The sequence below is a fragment of the Helicoverpa zea genome, chromosome 8 (genome assembly GCF_022581195.2).
Source record: "Helicoverpa zea isolate HzStark_Cry1AcR chromosome 8, ilHelZeax1.1, whole genome shotgun sequence".
Classification (NCBI taxonomy): domain Eukaryota; kingdom Metazoa; phylum Arthropoda; class Insecta; order Lepidoptera; family Noctuidae; genus Helicoverpa; species Helicoverpa zea.
Window position 1 is genome coordinate 3,451,836 of NC_061459.1, and position 17,522 is coordinate 3,469,357.

Here is a 17,522-nt window from a genome sequence, read left to right on the forward strand (position 1 = left end):
TTAAATTACATATTCAGAGAGTATTTCGTTTTTTTTTTGTGCACAGAAATAGAGAAATGTGAAGAAATCAAAGACTCTTGAGCTAGTTTAGAAAGTGTAAATTCGCAATGTGAAAGAATTAATTTGTGCAATGAACGAGCTAACCGATAATATCTACTACTACTAGATTCTACTCGGAGGCTTAGGCAGTTTTGAACTGTATGACTGCTTTAACAGTAGCTGGCTCGGTTTTGCCAAAAGGATTGTCTAGAAAGCACAGTAAACAATTGACAACCACCGTATCAAATGACAATGACATAAGATCGCGACAGATTTTTTCGTTCGGAATGTGTCAAAGTCGTGTGAAAGCGCTGTAACACCCAATACTGACTATACTCACCTAACCCACTTAACTGAAACAGATGACTTACTAAAACCGACTTCAGTTGACTATCTAGCAAAATACATCTAATAATGATTTATCTAACACCGATTACCTCAAACAAATTGATACGAATGTTTACCAATAAATTGTAGAACAGGAAATATTTGGGGAGTAGTTAGAGTTCAAATATATTGGGGGCGATCCAGACCGCCTCACGATAAATAGTTTCGATGCCAAACACAAAGAGGTTAAACGCTTTTGAGAAAACTAGGACTGTGTGAGGTTTTGTTTATAGGTTCCAAGTTGAGTCGTAATTTGCATAGTCTATAGAACTTCGAAACTGCGAAAGAGGATGGTCAATTATTATATTAGTGGAAAGTGAAATTAAGTGGGTGATTCGGTTTAAGATTCTGTACCAGACTTAAGACTAGGTATACTGTTCATATCGAAAGTTTCGTTTCCTCACTTATCTATTATCACTATCGCTATACTGTTAGTGATTAACAGAGTATTCTACCATACCTGTCGGTTCGCAATAAACTCAAGAACTTCTACCCAGGATGTTTTTCGGTTTTCACAGAGGTTGCAGAGAACTTATTAGAAATGGAAAAGATTCGACCTTTGCTGTTTTACAGTGAAAACATAATCTTGTAAGGTTTGAATTGGAATATGTAACATGGGTTTCTTAATTATTATATTATTATATCCTATGGATTTCGCAAACCCAAAAGGAGTTCCAAAAGAAGAGTTTTTAATCAAACATTTTGATTCACAACTAACCCAGTGCCAAGTATTACGATTGGCAAGAACTCCGTTATTCATAGGAACTTGGGATAAGCCGATAAACCAAAGTATTTTTTGGACAGAAAAAGGAAAGAAAGTGATTGAGGTAAAGAAATATGAAAACGAAAACATGTATAAGGATTTATCATGTTAGAATATTGAAGTGTGTGTTTTTGACGTGTGTAAACAAACATAAGGTGAGTCTTATAATAGAACTAGTCATCAAAAGTTTTCCAAAAAAATTTTGGGAATTCTGTTCACGTTATGAGAAATGAATGGAAACGCATTTAGTCAGTTAATTTATAATAATTTATACGTCAGCTGGTCTGGCATGTTTGAATGAAAATTTTCTATTCATCTATGCAAGTTTCTGTTAAAAGTTACTTTAAAATAGATTAGTACCTTTACTATTTTGAAAATGAGATTTTTGTGTAGGCGTTATGGTCATGAGATCATTTTTCAAAAACTATATATTCACTATCTTAATATGATTTTAAAATATTGTATGAATCTTATGAGACTCTGTGTCCATCGTAAGTAACCTAGCAATCAATTTGAATTTTCAACCTTAGTACACTACACATTAGGTTCAAAATCCATCTACACCTTCAACCCTATAAATAGTCCAATATCCATGCATAGTTAACAACGGATTAGGAGACAATTTTGTGGAGCGTAACTATAGAAAAGAACCGGTCAAGCTTGGTAAGTCACGCATGAAATTAGGGTTATGGTCGAGAGGATTGACCAGAATTATTCAGGTTGCGCTCAATAATGAACCTACGGAACCCTGAAAAGGTGCCTGAAAAGGTTCACTCGAATCGATTTAATTGACTCGTTAAGTTAATATCGATTGTGCGTCGAAAGGGTCTAGACTGTGCTGATTTAGTGAATTAAGAGTTGGTATCGATTAATAATGTATGAGGAGGGATTTCGTTGTCTCAAGTTGTCTGCACTAGTACTCATTTTGGAAATGTGGCCTCAGTGATTTGCTTTTATATATTTGTACCAACCTATATAAATGATAAAATTGGTTTGTCATCGATGTATTTTTTTTTTTGCTGCAATCTTCTTTCAATCAAAACACAATCTTTAAGTGGTGCCTAGTTCAAAAGTGATAGCTTTACAACATTTCATAACACATTGTTCGTTGTAAACTAGATGGTCTCTGCGATTAAGAGCACTTAAATACTTTCTGAAGCTCTAGACTATCTGTGTAACTTACATTATAAGCTTTTCAGTAGTTTTGGTGTAAAGACAAGACATACAGAGTTGGTTTCGCTTGTATAATATTATGAGTAAGGTGAAGAATTAGTATCAAATGACTACTCAAAACACATATTTATACAGTACTGTAAAGTTGAGCAACCATGAAATAATTTCGTTATTGAAAGTGCAGCCTTCTAATGAAGATTAAAAAGTTGTGCTGCAGTTCGGAGCCGCTCGTAACCACACCTGCTCGCTCGCGTTAAATTAATATCACGGTGCATTTAGTCAAGCGAAATTGTAAAGATTTACCTTAAAATTTTGGCATGTAAAACTGGAGTATTACATGATGTGAATGTTTTAGTATATTTAAGAGTAAACATTCTGTTGGCAATCATATCTATTTTGAATACAAAGAAACAGGCTTGTCCGTTACAGGTGATTAGGTGCCAGCCTGAAGTCAGTTTTTTTTACAAAGTCATTTTTTATAGGTACATACCATAACCTAATAAGTACAAGAGTAACATAACAGGATTATATAAAAAATATATATAACACCAACACAGCGATGACAAGCAATCAATCGTCACAAAAACCTTTAAACATTTTGATATATATTTCACAAAGACACAATCCATAGCGCAGCCAATAAATCGTACTTCTGAACAATGACATCTACAAACACCACCGTCTTTAATCAAAGTGAGTGCTGCAAATAATTCTATGTTCTAAATATTTACCACGAACCATCACTTATTTATTTTCTGTAAGCTTTATGTACAGTTCGTCTTGAGGTATCTAGCTGGTACTTAGGATTTCAGACTGTTACATTCATCAATAATTTTAGTACACAGGTACTTCAAAAACTTAAATGCGGTTTTTTGTCTTGGTCCTCCCAAATGTTATTCTCTCTATTGAGATATCAGTGAAGAAATTTCTTTGTATGTATCAACATAAATAGTTTCTATGTATTGCAAATTTATAGGTTTATAGACTAACTTTTATTTATAGGCTAGCTTTCTGCGATGATGTTAGATTTTAAGATATAAGAAATAATTACGCACGCTTTTTGATCGGTAGGAGATTTTAGGTTTTCATATCTTATTCGGCATTTCACGTCTGTTTTGTTAGATAATTATAATGAATACAATCCCACATTAAATGATTTTATCACCTTTGTGTCAGAAACTTTTTTCTCATGAATAGCTTGACCGCACACCTTAAAGTATAGCTGTTAAAGTAGGACGAGGTTCCCCAGAGAAGGCCCTCAAACGCTCTTGGCTTATATCCCTATAAAAACATGGTGATCAAAGGAGAATGCACTGCTTTGCTGTGCAAAGGAACCTGGGGAGTAAAAATGTGCCAAAGGAAATTAGCCTTTAAAGTTAGTGCGTTGTGATTATATTTGTGTGACAAAAAGTGGAATTGCCGATAACTTCATTACTAATACTGTTATTATTTACTACATTTATCTATCTGTGTGTTGCAGTCTACAATGTGTGATGCAGATTTAAGAAAATGAAGTTGATTTAATTAACAACAATTAAATGTTATGAATAATAGTAATGATAAACCGTCACCTTTATATTAAATTAATTGATGCCCATTGAGGTAATTAAACTGGTATCAAAATGTAAGTCACTTTACGTACCTAATTAAATACTATATTCTCTCAACAACACTTTTTAATAAGAACATAAAAAAAAACTTTAAAATTAAAACTCAACCCTATTGATAAATAAACAGAAATAAATCTTACACATATTCTAACACCTATTTAATTGTACACATACTCTAACTAAATTACATCTATTCACAATCGCATTCCATATACGACACCAAAAAGGTTAACAGACAAAATCCTAACAGTTTATTGTGCGCCCAAAACAGTTCCCCAAGCTACTAAATCATATAACCAATTTAAATCTGTTACGTAACGATTAAAGTTCTGAATAGCATCCGAAGCGCTGGCTAGCAATCCATGGCCCATATATAAATACTTTGACCATACAATACAGCTTTTACGAAAACTAACCGCCATAGTAGCCGACCCAATAAAACTTAACCAAACTTTCGTTCGATGTCATCCAATTTTAGTTGTTGAAGTTTTATCGAGGATATAATTATTATTGATGTGTTTGATTTGTTATTGACTCTTTAATATAGATAATGTTGGATATGGGTGCAGGTGATATGGGTGGCCTAGTGGGTAAAGAACCAACCTCTCGAGTATGAGGGTGTGGGTTCGATTCCAGGTCAGGCAAGTACCAATGCATCTTTTCTAAGTTTGTATGTACTTTCTAAGTATATCTTAGACACCAATGGCTGATAAAAAGGTGAAGGAAAACATCTTGAGGAAACCTGGACTATAGTCTGAAATCACCAACCCGCATTGAGCAAGCGTGGTGATTAATGCTCAATCCTTCTCCGTGTGAGAGGAGGCCTGTGCCCAGCAGTGGGACGATAAAAAGGCTGTAACAGTAACAGTAACAGTATGGGTACAGGTGAGACAAAGAAAAAACATGTATCCGTGACGACTGTCTTATTTCGAATGAAAGAATGAACGATTAAAGTAAACATTGAATGTTTGACGAATGATTGAAGTAGGTATGCTTTATATAATCTTGGATATTTTTAAAGGAGGTATTTATTATACGTACGTCATGCGTATATTCCAACAGATAAAAACTAGGTTCACTATGTTCTGTAGGTACATAATAGTAATAAAAAAAAATTGAATACACCCGTCGTGGAAGCCTAGTGAGTAAAGACCAACCTCTCAAGTATGAGTTTAGGTTTGATTCCAGGGCAGGCATGTCCCAATGCACTGCCGACCCCAATATAGTTGGGAAAAAAGGCTAGGCACAGGATGATGATGACTTTAAATACATCAAATTTATAATGTTCCGTAAAATATTACGATTTTCCTCAGAACATAATCTTGAGTTCATTAAGTAGGTATTCATTGAAGCTACCACTCTGTAGTATATCGTACAGTTTATTTACACTCTGTAGATAAACATGAGCTGTTTAACAAATCAAACCCAGCGTATCTTATTCACTATCTGGTTGCTAGGCAACGCATTAACGATGCGATAGACTTATGATCATATCAAACGTACGTTACTCGATATAATTTCATAATTAAATTATCATTAGCAAGAAATGTGAACGACTTGATGTGAGATATTATGTTAAGCTCAAGGTTGAATAAACAGATAATGTGGTTAATCTTGTTATTTTACAAGTCAAGTCAACTTTCTCCCTACAGAGCCAATACATATAGGTTAAATTGTGTATTGTAGGAATTTGTTTGTATAAGAAAAATATCATAGAACGTAAAGTTAAACCTAAAAAGTATCATATGCTAGAACCTTTTTACTTAAATTTTTGACCTGAGAACTGCAATAAGTATTTTAAAACATAGGTGATAAACACCATTCGTCGTACCATCTCGTTGGAGTAAAGCAAATATATAAAAAAAAATTGCACCTTTACTAAAACCTTGTTATTTTTTAAAGATTTTTGATGACGTATCAAAAATCCTTAAAAAAAACAAAAAGAAAAACATCCAAATAGTTTTTGATACTTACTCCAACCATGTACTAAGAACCTCTATAATTTTCCGTCATGACGTCACAAACCCGATTTATAGGTAAGGCTCGGCTTCAAGTGTCCATTACCCAGACAATCCTATTAAAAAAGAATGTGACATTAAAAACGTATCAGATTGTCCGTAGCCAGCCCTTTGATGGGATTACCTCTATTTTCCTTGATAAAAGAAAATGTCATAATGATAAGATATCAGGGCTCTGCTGAGGTTTTATTTTTTTGAGGACGGTCAATGACTGGGACCCTGGTTAGTGGAAAGTATTGGCAACTGTTGGGGTCAAAATTCTGTTGAAGATAAAATGATAACTGCATTTTGATTTGATTTTAACATATATTAGTAAGTGTTTAAAAGTAGATTTCAGTATCTGTTACTCATTGGTTAGCTAGATATTTACAATCATTTACTGTTATGCTTAATGTATAAAAAATAGCATCCATACTCTTTCAGCTTTCATAAAGCATTTGTATAGTAAATTATATTTCCCTTAAGGATTTACACCAATAACCAATGTAAACGAACTGAACTAGTTCTTCTTACGTGGTTTTTAACTAACGAGTAACGTTGTTATATTTTATTACTTGCAAATGCCTCGTATGCTGCAGCTATATGAATTTAATCATAAACTGTATGTGTATTGTAAATAATAATATCTTCAACACGTTCTTGCTAGATTTCAAGATCTTTTAATGTCTTAATTATAGAGGTAAAGAACGGCTGATCATAATTCGTGGCTGCTTCCTGCCTTCACGTCTCATTGTGCGAGTTTGATTTTGGGACAGGCAGATATCAGTGTTACTTTTCTAAGGTATTTTCCAAGAACATCTTAGACACCAGTTAACTGAGAAAAAAACATATCTTAAAGAAACCGATACTTTTATTGTGACTGGGTAGCTAAATAGGTTTAATGCAGCACATTTTGGCAATTATGGAAGTCATTGATAAAAATCTATAGAATTACTTTCACGAAAAGTACACTGTACACTAGATATTCTGTTGAAAAACATTCAATATGTGAATAAACTTGTGATGAAAACCACAGACAACATTTACTAAAGCAAAAATGTTAATTAAATGTGACACTACAGTCCATTTTATAGTCCAAAACAAATACTATGCGAACTGGAACACAAACAAATAATATTTTAAAGTAAAGAATATACCTCCATTTAAAATGTTTCATAAAACGGTCCTATTTGTAAAGGCCAGGATTCGGCTCAAAGTAAACTTAGTAGGTACAGTGATAAAACAAACGAATGTTATAAAAAATATTTTATTAACGTTTATAACATTTCCCTAGGCACCGGATTCCAGTAAAGTATCACGATTTTAATTCTATTTTGCATAGAAATATTTATATAAGTATTCTACTCTACTGTGTCTTCTTGTCTTCGGATTCGTCATCACTGTATTTGTTCGGCGTTTCACCTGGTTTCAAAAGACGACCCACGATATCATATTTCTCTGAAAATAAAAGAATAATATTCGAATTAATTACATAATAGTTATAATAGTTTTTAATTCTAGTTGTAAAAATAATTAATGTCCCTAGGTAATTACGTAATTGGTGATACAATACTTTTATTATTTCCAAGATATTGCAATTACTATTTAGAACCTAGATAATCAAAACCTTTAATGGGCATTGTCTAGATTGATTTATTATTTGTTTTGTTGAATAGGACAATGAATTACGAAATAATGATGTTATTACTGCTTTTAACAATATTCTATTGTTAGCCAAAATACTATAATGCTATTTTTAAAACTAAAACGATAACTATTTAAGTTTACATTTGAAAGAACACTCTAGAAGTTTTAAGAGAAATCATGATAATGCAACTGATGCAAAATAAAAACGTTCTGCACAAACATCATTCACTTGTTTTTGATAAAGTGTCATTGACCCAAGTCAAATGTTACCATGCTAACTTTTGCTATCATTTAGTATTTATTTACGTATGTGTAAAAAATGACATTATACTTCGGCCGTTCAGAGAATGCGTTCCTGACACCTATCAGTTAGTCACGACTAGTGATGGGCACAACATAACACTGAGTTCGTTACCGTTCCTTCAAAATGAACCGCCGCATTATTTTAAGATTATTTTCGTTTTAAATTGGCGGAATCATTTGTTTTATATTTTAGTTATTTAAGTGGAAACCAAAAAAAGGTAATATTCATATAATAAAATTGTTTTATTTATTCTTTGTTACAAGTACATTGAATTGAATGTGCGAACAGAATATTAATCAGACTCCGATTTGCTTGAGGAGGTGGTGTCTTCATCATCATCTTCGCCTACATGTATAATTATATTATTATCAATAACAGAATCAATCCTGATATCTCGGTCTAACAAAAGCCGGGTAATCAAATAAAAACAGATCGAAAACACTTGAAAAACGTGGTCTATGCGCACGAAACGACAACGGACGACTGTTTTAGCGTCACAAAATGGCGGCCCATAACGCCATTTGGGGTTACCATTTTTAATCTAAGTATAAAAATGCGGTTTGGTCATAGTTTTATTTTTATATTTCATAAACGTTATAATTAAGTCTTATAGTCCATTATTTTCCAATTCTTAAAAAGAAAATCAAAACGTATTATTTTATATTATAACTGTATAAGAACAGATTACGATACTTGCCTGTTATTTTTAGCACAGCACTACAAAATATAAACCGCTGACATAACCTTGTAATAGCGCAGTATAGATTTAGAAAAATATTGTTTACCAAGTTATTTGACACTCAGTTTGGCACAAAATTATAACATTCATTGATTATTGATATAATAATGTTGTTTTAATGCTCCTCAATTGTTAAAACGGTAAACAACCAGCAAAAATATTTTTATCGTAACTGCAACGCCATTGCAAAGTTACGTCGTCAGTTCAATCGCGACGTGTCAGGAACGCATTCTCTGAATGGCCGAACTATAATGTATTTTTTCTGAGTATATAGGATTGAACTGAATAAACGTACTATCTGAAGTTACATCACATGTTTAACTACGCAATCGCATCACTCATAACCAGCCGTAAAATTGCCGCACATTGACCAATCGGCGATTATGGCTGATTTTGCTTTGGTTATAGCTAAAAGTGTGCTATTCACCGTATGAGTCACCACACAGTGCAAACTTTTATTCGGCCGATACTTTGATCGGATTCATACTTACATAAGTATGGAGATGAATGTAACTGTCCTGCACTCTTTACAATGATCAATTATTTGGTTGATGGTATCAGGAAAACTAATAAGCCTTATTTAAACTAAACCAACTATCGACAGTTTAGTTTGCAGGGGCTCAGTTAGTTACTGTAGTAAAATGATAATTACCTTTGAACTGGTCTTCCCATTCTTTGGCTGAAGCAATTTCGTCAGGAGTCAAGTCACTGACGTCATCGTACTCCTTGTCTGAAGCAGCTACCTGACCAGTAGCTAGGCCTCGCGTCGCATCTCTGCCCGCAAAAGCTGAGTATGGACCACCTGGAATTAAAGAAACCATGACATTAGAATATTACGTACTTTTATAGAAAGCAAGATTGGGAATTAGTTCAGTAGAATAGATTTTGCATTTTTTATCGTTCAAAAATATTTGGTGTGTTTTGTTAGGCTGAACGCCAGAATAGAAAACATGACGAACGACATTTTTTTTTCCGATGTCAAACAAACAGCTTCAACAAAAAAAAAAAAAACTACAGAAACCAGATACAAAACACACAAAAACAGAAAACAAACAACATTCAGACTTCGTGTGAAGTAATAGAAAACTGGAAATCCGAACTCATATATTTATTCAGAAAACTTCAACTGATTCCCTAAGTGTATTGTTTCAAGAAGATTACGGGAAACTATTTCGTTTTGGAAAGAAAATAATACGTTGGGCACGGAGAAGGAATACTAATGATATTCCTAGAACTGAGGTGACCGGCCTCGACACAGATGCGAATGATAAAAATGACGCATTTACATATATTTGGGGTAATATTGAACCGAGATACGGAGTTGTTAAAGTTATGATCACAAAAATATTTTAATACTGACAAAAAAATTGTCACTGTTGGGAAGCTTCACTATTCTGTGGGAAGTAGTTTCCATGGGACGCGGATGAAAAATTGGTAAACAACTGGTTATGAGGAAATGTTTAAAATAGACTTTTTGGAGTTGTTTGCAAATTCTACAATGAGATCTCCATTATCAGACTCGTTATAACTAATGTTATTTGTAAATAGCTAGTCTAAAGATTCACATACACAACAATGGCAAATGCAATTATATCATCAATATAATATGACAACAACCCATCTCAAATCGACATAATGAAATTATCATACAAGCAATCAATCACCTAATTTAACCACTTTGGTTCAAGCATACGATAATATCGACAATAAATTCAATAAGTGTAGATATTGTTATATTAATAGATGCTGTGGTTTCTACTAACGTTCCTTGGTTGTGTAAATCGATAGATTGTTTTAATATAAGGATATTATAGTTCCCTCCAGAAGGCAACGTATGACTTAAAGATATTGTATGAAATTATGACTTTGTCGATACTCATCAAACTAGGTGTACGCAATTATAAATACGAAAGTAATTCTGTCTACTTTTCTGTCTGTTCATATCAAAACTACTCCATCTAATAGATAGGTACATCCAGAGATTATAATTTTGACAATACTAGAGTTTATTGGTAAAGATATTAATTTCAATGCAGATAATGTTACATCCAAAAACTATCTTAACATACGCGAACAAAATATTCACTCACATTTTCACAGCTACCAAAGTTTTTGACACACAAAATTAGATTAAGTTCCCCTAGTCCATCCATAAAAATGTTTTAAAGGAGACACACTTTTATGGGACCAGATTCCATTAAAAGGTTTTTAATTCACCGCTCCATGCATTCATTTAAATAATTGCACGCTTTTCTCCTCTTTTTTTCATAGCTGGGTCACAGTCCCTCACGAACTTAAAACGTTTACGTTTTAAAAATTAGTTCCGAATCCGTGTTTATTCCAAGCGTGTCTAAATTATTACTTCCTTAGTTATAAACAGTGGGTGCTACTTACTGTCGTGTTTTGAGATTTTAGTTTTTTTTTTATCAAGCTTTGTTTTTTGTTGATACGATCTACTTGTTCTGTTGGGGAGACTGAATTTACGTGAATGGTCTTTTTGGGTTTTAGATTGCTGATAATGTCTACTTTTGACTTAAAAATACGTGAATAGTGCAATGCATTCAAGAACTTATCATCGTAAGTATTGGCTTACACCGCAAAGCTGCTGCTTTTTGGGTATGCATTATGTAAATTATGATCTTCGTAATATTTTACTTCAACCTGGCGCCCGCTAAACTAAGTACTTCCGTGACTCGTCTCTTTTTCGAATTTCATTTCAATCGGTTTAGTTATTTAAGCAATTTTTGTAAAAATTTGCAAGGCAACGCTTGTTTTCAAAACGTCCTTTAAAAATTTACTGTGGTTATATAATTTGTAAAACCCACGTGCTCATAACCTCTCAAACAAAATAACGTAATACAAAATGTAAAATCATTAATTTAAAAACAACGTCGACTTTTACCGAGGTCGAATCACTTGAATCGCGACTGTCTGTTTATAAAATCAGGGACTATGTAGAATTATCACGGTACACTTAAAATTGAAAGTTAATCCTATAGTTTTAAGGTACAATATTGCGTGTAGTTGACGAATGCAGCGTCCTCGTCGTTAGTTACTGGGGGCATAGGTGATTACAAAATAATATGGGTGGGCTCTCTTTTAAATAAAACATAATAATATATGCCTTGGTAGAACGTTAGAGATTTTTTCCTGTCTTTCCAAGCATAACTCATCATTAACATATTGCTTATCTAAACAGTTGTTGCACTGTTGCATTATGCTAATGACGCATAATTAAAAATTGTAATGCATAATGCCATAAAGTCTTGGTTTTAATGTCAGCAAATTGTTCTTTATACTGTTTTGGTTCTTTGGACTTCAAACCATATTTTCAAAAATACGTAGGTATTAATATTTTTTTCGTCTTATTAAAAACATATTTGTTTTTGCTTTAAACTTGTTAAATAAGATGATCACTTTAATCAGTTTAATGTTCTTGCTAACTCATTGTGCTATTATAATTTGATTTATCTGAGTCGTAATTTAGATTATTGTTTTGTCATAATGATCAAGCACTTATATTTAGTACATTTGTTGAAAAGTTATTTTGCTCTTCCTTATGCAATCAGATTGAAGAAACGAAAAGCCATATTAGCAACAGTACAATATTTTATCGATAATGATGTAAGCCTATACTTATGATACAATACAATTATTCTAAATCAGTAGCAACATCATAATTACGTATTCTAGAGGTAATTTGTTTTGAAACTATCTGTAATAAGTAAATGGATGCATTTTTATAAGCCTATACATAAAGCAGAAACACTCATATGTCAGAAATGTACATGTACGAATCCTAGCTCTTTTCAAAAATTTGCATAATGGATTGACCCATAAGATGAAGGTGAAATAAGCTCCAGTACCTATACAATATTTGTTTCAACAAAGATGAAAAACTAAAAATTGACAATGCTCCGATTTTCCTCATCTCCAGCTAAACTCAAAATAAAAAATTTTATCGTGTAAAAGCAATTGATACACCAACTTTCAGTACACATTTAATCACTTATCTTCGCTATCATCTGTTATCAAATTCAGGCGATCCAGTATTGATGGCTCGTAAACGATAACGTATGCGTCAGGAAACTCGCGAACATAAACTGTTCACGATGTGATGTCGTTAAAACTCAGAGAAACTGTTACAAGTTTTGTGAAGCAAGTTTTCATGTTTAATCAGCGTTAGTTTTTTAGCGTTATGACGGAGTTTTGTTACTGGTTGTTTTATGATGATTGTGTTAAATTTTTTCAACGCCTTTGAAACTTAAGCTAGAAATAGGGCACTAATTAAACGTTATGGCCAATACTATTAGAGTTGCATGATTATATGCAAGAGCTACCATGAACCCAACCCACCGTATTACTAAAAGTGTGAGGATGTTTATAACTTCTCATTGCGAAGAATTACGAGTGCTCAATACGAAGGTACACCACGCACAATAGTTATGTTAAGTAATTTTCCTCACAGCAAATGTACCTAATAGACAACTACTATTTACACGAGAGTAGGTACATTATTAAATGCCTTCAACCATTTATCATAATTATTGTGCTACTGTTCTAATCATAGTGCATCGAAGAGCACATTAATGTCATTCCTGCGCCTGATCTCACTCCTGTCCTGTCCGATTGCTGTCCTGTTGGGCTATGAGAGTGAAGGAATATGGAGTGCACCTATTTCTGCGCAAATGATTGTGCACTACAATATGCCACCATGGCCGATGACAAGGACGCCATTATTTTTATTATTCTAATCATTACTAATTGATGATTGAATGAGGCATATACGGAGGTTTAAGTAAGATTCTTGTTCGTTATGATTTATCCCTGTACAGTGATTAAGTGTTATCAGTCAAAACTGAATTTAAACAGTGCCATTTTTGTTGTGTGTTATTCAGTTATCTAAATAACTGCTCATGAAATCTGTTTGTCCGTATCGTGTTGACATAAGCTGATAAATGCAGCGTTGTGTATTGGCTGTTATTTTATTTTTTTTGATAATTCATGTTGGTAGATTTTCACTTTAAATGAATAATTTGTTTATTTGATTTATTTATTGAAGTCAATACTCATAGTCAATACAAATTAGAGATAGTATCAACTAATACAAAATACTAGAGTAAAACGAAAAATACAAAATATTAGGAATAGCTGTTAGTTTTTAACTATCTTAATAACAACACTAATGTATTTAAATCATATACTCGTGTAAATGTTCGTACCATTCGTTAAATATTCAAGTTAACATTATTTTTCATAGCGTTTGTTGTTTTTTGAATGCCAGCAGCATCGTAGACCGACAAATAAAAAAAACTGGACACGTTAGATTAATGTTTACGTTTGCTCTCTCGTTCTAACACAAAAAAAGTAAAAGAGATGGAACACCAACTAGCCTTTGTGTTTCTATGATGTTCATGATTCTATGTTTTTTTTGTAAGACATTTTAAAATTCTAATAGGGGATTGTTTTATTTATAGAATACTTATGTTTTTGTTAAATATTGTTATACAAATGTGACTTATTTCGTAACTTTTCTTTCCAAAAATATAAAAACTTAGTGTCAAGGTGATCACCTTGGCTAGGTTTTTTATCTTCTTAAACATCTCAACCTCGGCAGTTTTTAAACCTAATGATTTCATTGTTCATGTGACTCAAAAGCTGACGTGCAATGTTTGTTTTACTACAAATCTGTTACCAAGCAAGTCACTCAAATAAAAAGAGTTTATGCTACGTTTTCAACAAGTCAATCGTAAAACTAGGCACATTTTATTGCGCACGATCATAACCTTAACACGGCAGCCGGTATAACCTAACCAATTTGCGAAGACACTTACCGGGACCGTAAAATCTCTTGCCCTTGGTTACATCGAAAATGATTCCGTTTACAGCGAGCAACACTCTGCCATCGGGCTGTGTTCCATCGTAATTCTTGATCTCAGCTACTGTCAAATCCTTCCTCAACTTCGGAAGACTTGGCGGAGGAGCAGCAACAGTCACTTCAGATTCAAAGTTCGACTTTATTATCTTATACACAAGGTACACTATAACAGCTATTAACACAAGGTTCAGTGGGCTCATGAGTTCCTCCCATATCGTAGGAGAAGTTGTTTCTGCCATATTTGATGCGTGTGCTTGCGCCGGCCGCGGTTACAAAACTGCTCTATCGTCACGTTATCAAGCCACTATAAGGTCAACGAGTAAGACCGTCACCAGACGTGTGTGTTTTAAAATTCGACGGGATATTTACTGATTTTAGTAATGTGAGACCGCTTGATGTTGTGACAATCTTTGTTTATTTCAACTGCGCTGCATTGTTAGCGGTGGTTATCGTTCCGTTTAGTGATTCTAAAGCGATTTAGCGTTGTAAGCGTAATAACCGCGCCTTAGCTAATGATGTAACTATAATGAGTGTTCATTAGTCTGGCGTATGCTTTTGAACAGAATAATGGAACGGAGTTTTAAATGATAAATATTTTTAATCGTATTATGCTTCCAGGGAAAACATTAACAGTGTTATGCGATCATAAATGATGAGGAATTTAAGAGAGGATTGTCTTAATTATTATCATTCTGTAAATTATAGAAGTAATGAATCAAATTAAAGAGTTGAAGTACTGCAAATATTTTAAAGTATTATTAACATTTACATTCATTTGTGAGTTTATCAAAACTTCGCGAAGATATATAGGTATTTCACATAAATAAATATTTATTATTGCGTCATACAAAGTTAGTAGGTATCGAATCAAAAATCACAGTCATGCTTCTTCTGTACTTTAAATTATGTTGTTAATAAATAGATACTAAATAAGTATCAAAATGACTTGAAACTAGCTATCCAAAAATCAACATTATTTTTCTTCATACATTTCAAAACACAATCCCGATTTTCTCCAAAAATATATTTACGGTAAAATATTTTTTTCTAGCGCCTTCATAATCTGACAAGCGATGGACTTAACGCATTTTCTGAATGGCGAATGAACTAGGAAACTGCTGTATTGAATAACAACGAGTTTTTAATTATCATACAGTACGGGTAACTTGTATTTTAATTGCTGGACTTTGTGCGAAGAAATTAAAACATAATGCGTGCGAGTTATTGTGCTATTTAATTGGCTGTTTGCCTTGGTTTCACTTTTATACTGTAGTAGAGAATACGTGGTACCTAACTGATATTGCTATAAGAAACAATGTCTTATAAGTTCCGTAAAATCTTCTTTACCATAAATTAATAATTAATTTACAATAGCTACAATTTCTACGTACGATATCCTAAATTCATTTCTTCTATACATTGGAAATAACTTGGTAGCCATGGGTGAATCGAATATCAATAGTAAATGCATATTTAATAAATGGCCATAGTTAATATAAATTCTGAAAATATTTACAATGACACAGCAAATTAATTACCTAATTATTAAAATACCATCTCACTATGAATAGCAGCAATGAAAGATAAATGAGTCAGCAAAAATTGGAACATGATGATTTAAAATTTAACACAATCCATTTCCGATTAATTACGAGGCTATTAATGTAAAAGTTATCGGAACACGCAATGAATGCGAAATCATATTTATGAGTCGACACTTAATGTAATGATAGCTGCGTTATGTATTGTTTGTGTGAACTATTTGCTAAATGCAATCATGACTGGAACAAATGTGATTTGACAGAATTGAACAGAATTCACCATCATCCCACTAGAATCTAAAGTTAGACTCTCAGTTTTGATGTATCTATAAAACTACAAAAAAAAATTAAACGATAGATAAGTCAATGTATGACATAACGAATGACAATTTTATTGTAGCGACGAGTAGAAAGGAGGAAACTACAGTCTGTTTAGCACTTTCCAAAATATTGGAACCGCCTTTAAATGGATCATCATAGTTTTCCTTGCCCTATCCCTATCCTTTTACGTTTTTGGATCTATTGTACACTTATCACTTTTACATCATATAACAAGTAACATTCCCTTCAGTCCTATGGTCTGTGGAGCTGTGGGGTTCGAAAGAGTTACCGCGGCCCTGGTTCACAAAGGGCTTAAGAAGGAACATGAAAGATTTTGTCGGTAAGAGTCTGATATTCCCTCACGCTTCACCGGGAGAGATTTTGGCCGAGCCCTTTTACTGCAATGACGTTCATAGCTTTCCTCCGCCTTCCTCCGCAACACATGCCTTCTTTAAAATTAGTTTAATCGTATAAAAATTATCGTAGTCATCATTACTTCTAATTTTAGACAAATTGGTTGATAACCTTTGAACGCTGACGCTTTTAATTTAAGAAACCATCGATTTTTATTGCAACGTAATTTTTCTGTTTCTTAAATTATTTTCCTGTGTTGTGATACGAATTTTACCAGATCAACTAATTAAATGCCTAATATGGGAGTGCTGAAAGAGAGTGACAAGTATTTTTTTTGCAACGTAATTTTCCTGTTTTCTTATATAATTTTACAGCGGATTAGTAAGTATATAATAATAATTGTTTTGATAAGAATTTTTCCAGATCAATTACTTCATTAAATGCCTAATGTCTGAGTGCTGAAAGAGAGTGACCGGTCAATAATTTTTGCAACGTATTTTCCTGTTTTCTTTTAGGTATACCTAAATATTATAATTGTGTGATTGAAGATTATAAAATAACAATACTTATTATTGTGACAAGAATTATCCCTAATACCTAAGCCTAAGCAGTAAATACATATGTCTGTCTGTATGGAAGATATAACTACTTACTAACTACCTACCACTACTATCTATGTGATATAATTATTTTTTCCTATAGAGGTACAATTTCTGCGGTTGTTCACACAAAAATATGCATTAGTTCGCCTATGTATACAATGTGTCCA

General features: G+C 33.0%; 1 protein-coding gene across 1 annotated transcript; it reads right to left on the minus strand.

Moving 5' to 3' along the window:
* Nucleotides 1–7,220: 7,220 nt before the first annotated feature.
* LOC124632572 (membrane-associated progesterone receptor component 1-like) lies at nucleotides 7,221–14,900 on the minus strand. Its single transcript, XM_047167445.1, has 3 exons — nucleotides 14,494–14,900; nucleotides 9,312–9,461; nucleotides 7,221–7,427 (listed from the first exon to the last, which is right to left on the minus strand). The coding sequence occupies exons 1-3, from the start codon at nucleotides 14,774–14,776 to the stop codon at nucleotides 7,336–7,338; spliced, it is 525 nt and encodes a 174-aa protein (XP_047023401.1). The 5' UTR covers nucleotides 14,777–14,900; the 3' UTR covers nucleotides 7,221–7,335.
* Nucleotides 14,901–17,522: the final 2,622 nt, after the last annotated feature.

Excerpts from the sequence above, each read along its gene's own strand:
- LOC124632572 (XM_047167445.1), bottom strand. The coding sequence starts at position 14,776 with ATGGCAGAAACAACTTCTCCTACGATATGGGAGGAACTCATGAGCCCA. Across the intron at positions 9,462-14,493 it reads CAAGAGATTTTACGGTCCCG|GTGGTCCATACTCAGCTTTT; the intron begins GTAAGTGTCTTC and ends CTTTAATTCCAG. Across the intron at positions 7,428-9,311 it reads ATGGGAAGACCAGTTCAAAG|AGAAATATGATATCGTGGGT; the intron begins GTAATTATCATT and ends TTTTATTTTCAG.